This window comes from Artemia sp. Qi Xiang Cuo, chromosome 1 (assembly GCF_049724085.1).
Source record: "Artemia sp. Qi Xiang Cuo chromosome 1, ASM4972408v1, whole genome shotgun sequence".
Lineage (NCBI taxonomy): Eukaryota > Metazoa > Arthropoda > Branchiopoda > Anostraca > Artemiidae > Artemia > Artemia sp. Qi Xiang Cuo.
In genome coordinates, this window is record NC_142794.1 from 61,174,209 (window position 1) to 61,177,610 (window position 3,402).

The following is a 3,402-nucleotide window of genomic DNA, read 5'->3' on the forward strand; positions in this document are numbered from 1 at the left end:
TGTTTGTCCTTTCCATCAACTGCCGCACTGTAAAAATCTATTCAACAGCATTTAGAGGAGTAAGATAATATTGGAATCCAAGCAGCCTGGTCTGTTGTCTCTGGTCTATGATTCCGGTTGTGTCCGCCTGGATCCACGGCTTGTTCCCACGCTTCTTTTATCAAAAAATTCATGTTGCTGACTCAGAGATATTGCTTTAAAATAAACACCATGCCTCTTCTGAGTCAACAAATGGTATGAGGGCGTCAAAACGGTGCGAGCTATCAATAGCGTATCTGGAGCATACTTCAGTTTTGTAGAGCCTTAGAACATAGATTTTTAGGGGTCTAGGCTCTGTGCGCAGCACTTTGAGCCGTAGACGGACATTTGTGACTAATAGGCGATAATCAGTGTTACCGATATCCGGTGCCCTGTAAGTGCTGCAATTGCTAATGCATGATCGCCATATCTGAGAGATGATGATATAATTCATCTTTTTTGGTACGGTCATCACTACTGTACCACTTATATTTGTGGATGTCTTTCTTGAAAAACAGGATGTTTGAGATGACAAGGTTGTGAATGCTGCATAGTTGTAGGAGTCTTAGTCCGTTGTCATTTAGATGGTCCGTAGTAGCAAGTCCGATAACTTGCGGCCACCACTTGTGACTATCGCACACGGTGGTATTGATGTTGCCCGGCTTGATGACAACATCATTGTGTAAGACTTTATACATTTCATTGGCCAAACAGAAATTATCTTTTGTTTTAGTTTCAAATATATTTGTTGGAGCATAACAGATAAGAACTGTCGTATCAGCTTGCTTGTAAATGAGACTAGCCCAGGCAATTCTATCTGAGATAGGACAGAATGGCAATAGACACTTCTTAGACTTGCCATCAAGTGCTTGCCATATCCCACTCCTCCCGGTATTTTGCTGACCAGACCAGAGAAGGTAATATCCCTCGCCAATGGATTCAGATCTATCCCCAGCTACATGGGTTCCTATTTTTCTGGCAAAAAACATCCGGAAACATTTAAGTTCCAAAAGTTACTTTGATCTGGGGTAATTCAACGTCAAAATATTCCAGGTGGTAATACAAAGGCCACCTTGGTCAAGGAGATTCAAACGATCATCTTTTGTCAGTGCCAGGACAGGCAAAGGTCTTGGGGTTTAAAAAAAGTTAGTCATCCAAGGCAGATACTCTGATTTTCAATGTAATCAATTTAGGATTAGGATTTGATTAGAGCTAGTTGAAAACTAGATACTGAAGTCCTTGAGGTGGGCTTCACCCATCTCATGAGGTTGAGGTGATTTTTGTAAAGGAGCGCTTAGCCAGAGAAAATCCCGTATCCAGAGGCATTTGGTCAGCCGATAAAATCGGGCTCATGCCAGACGAACTCCACTCACCTCGTTCAGGGGCCGTTGTCCATAAATATGGATCCTACACCCTGCTACAGTTTTCTCCCTGTAGAGAATCCTCCCACGATGGTGTTTTGCCTCACTATGCAATTTAAACCATTGCTGGGAGAAGATTTGTAATTCACGGGACGTGTCCATCGGTGGACCCTGCCAAGTGTACATTAGAGAGGCCTTCTACGTCCTCCGCCTGTATTGACGGCCCCTAGGTGAAGGTGCCAAATTTTCTATTACGGAGCCTCAGAGACTAGGTCCTTCCTTGGTTTTATATCTCCTAGTGGAGGTACCTAACATATTTGTCGGATGTTCCCCTTTCGGCCACCTGAGGACGCGTTAAGTGACCTGGAGTAGGCCCCTACTAAGAAGGTAACTCAGCGGGTACTTAGAAGGCACTTAAATATGTATCTAAAACAATTTGTCTAGTGTCTTTGGGATAGATGTAGCGTAAAAGGGCGTAGGAATTGCGTCTAATCCCTATTGAACCTTTAAAATAGCACTAGAGCTTTTAATTTACGGCTTTGATTGTCTATGTTAACCATTTCATTTTTTCTGGACTACTTGTATCTCTTAGGAGCATATTCACCACTGTATGATATTTTATCCCGTGAATTTCAAAAGCTCAACAGATGGTTTTGATATTTCCGAATAGGTTTGGTTATTCTAGAATTTTCATTCTGTTCCAATTCGGCTTTCCTTCGGCCAAAGTAGCTTTTTGTTTGCCACAAAACTGCATAAATCACTACTTTAAATGGCTAAGCCTCTTGTGCTATTTAAAGAGTGAATAGATCTCTCAAATTTCATCCAACTAAGCTCTCTTTGAATATTCTGACACCAGTAGTCAGATGTGATAACTCATATGTAAGAGAGCTTTTTGATGGGCCGAATTTGACGATGTAATTTCATCAAAGTCAATCCCCTTTTTGAGGGTGTTTTCTCCATTGTTGGAAAACTTGAGATAACCTCTAAGGCTCGTGACTTTTAGTGGACAACTTTAAATTTATTCGAACTCATTTAGAATCACCTATAAAAGCCAATTCTTTTGATGCATGTATTTGTTTTAAAGCTCACTTTCTTAGAGTTTTTGGTTGTTATTAGCACAAGTCCCTTCTTACTTACTTTTTTTGCCATGAGCTGCTTCACAGATGACAGAACAAAGCTGTATTATCAACTAAAACTTAATAATTTCGTTTTTATTAGATGTTAGATGGTACCTTTTGATGAACGATAGCTCAGCTGCATTAACTTTCTTCTCAACATATATTTTTAATTAATGTTTTAGCTTTACTCTAATTTACTACCATCAAAAACTTGGACTTGCAAAATAGAAAATCCTATTTAATTAAAACCTTCAAAACTTTACATTTCAGAAAGAAACATTTAATTCATTTGTTTAGAACAATATCAATTTGTTTAGCCGTTCGAGCGTAAGGGCCATAATATTTGAAACGAGTCATTGAACATTATTGAAACATATTGCGATGACTGCTTAAATCCTTCTAATATACAAAAAAAAGAGTATAGACGCTCTAATTCTTCTTCTATACATTGTCTAGTCTACTCTGATTGGTAATTTCCTTCTAGTAGGTAGAATGCGAAATAAATAAAAAATACCCATTATGTAATCATTGGGCCTAAGGCCAGTAAAGAAGACAAGAAAAAAGAAAAAAAAAACAGGAACATTCTCCAAGTATCAAATAAGGCGTCTTCAGCAGAGATGAAAACCAAACAGAATGGGAAAAGAAACAACCAAAAACTAATGAAGCGGAGTAAAGGCATGAAGATTTAAAGAAAAATTGGAAAAAGGAAACAAAAATTAAAAAAATAACATGAGAAAATCAGATATTTCTATCCAAAAACTGAAGGAAACCTAATATGTACTATAGTTACTCCCTTAAAATTAATAACAACAAAACGGTGCTTAGGGTAGGGACTATAAAGTAACTAAGAATGATAAAAGAACTCACAGAGCCTTAAATTGTTTATTTATGAGGCATGGGGATAT

At 38.3% G+C, this 3,402-nt stretch overlaps 1 protein-coding gene across 1 annotated transcript; it reads right to left on the bottom strand.

Moving 5' to 3' along the window:
* Nucleotides 1-428: 428 nt before the first annotated feature.
* LOC148956555 (uncharacterized) lies at nt 429-1,007 on the bottom strand. Its single transcript, XM_089091188.1, has one exon. The coding sequence runs from the start codon at nt 1,005-1,007 to the stop codon at nt 429-431; it is 579 nt and encodes a 192-aa protein (XP_088947314.1).
* Nucleotides 1,008-3,402: the final 2,395 nt, after the last annotated feature.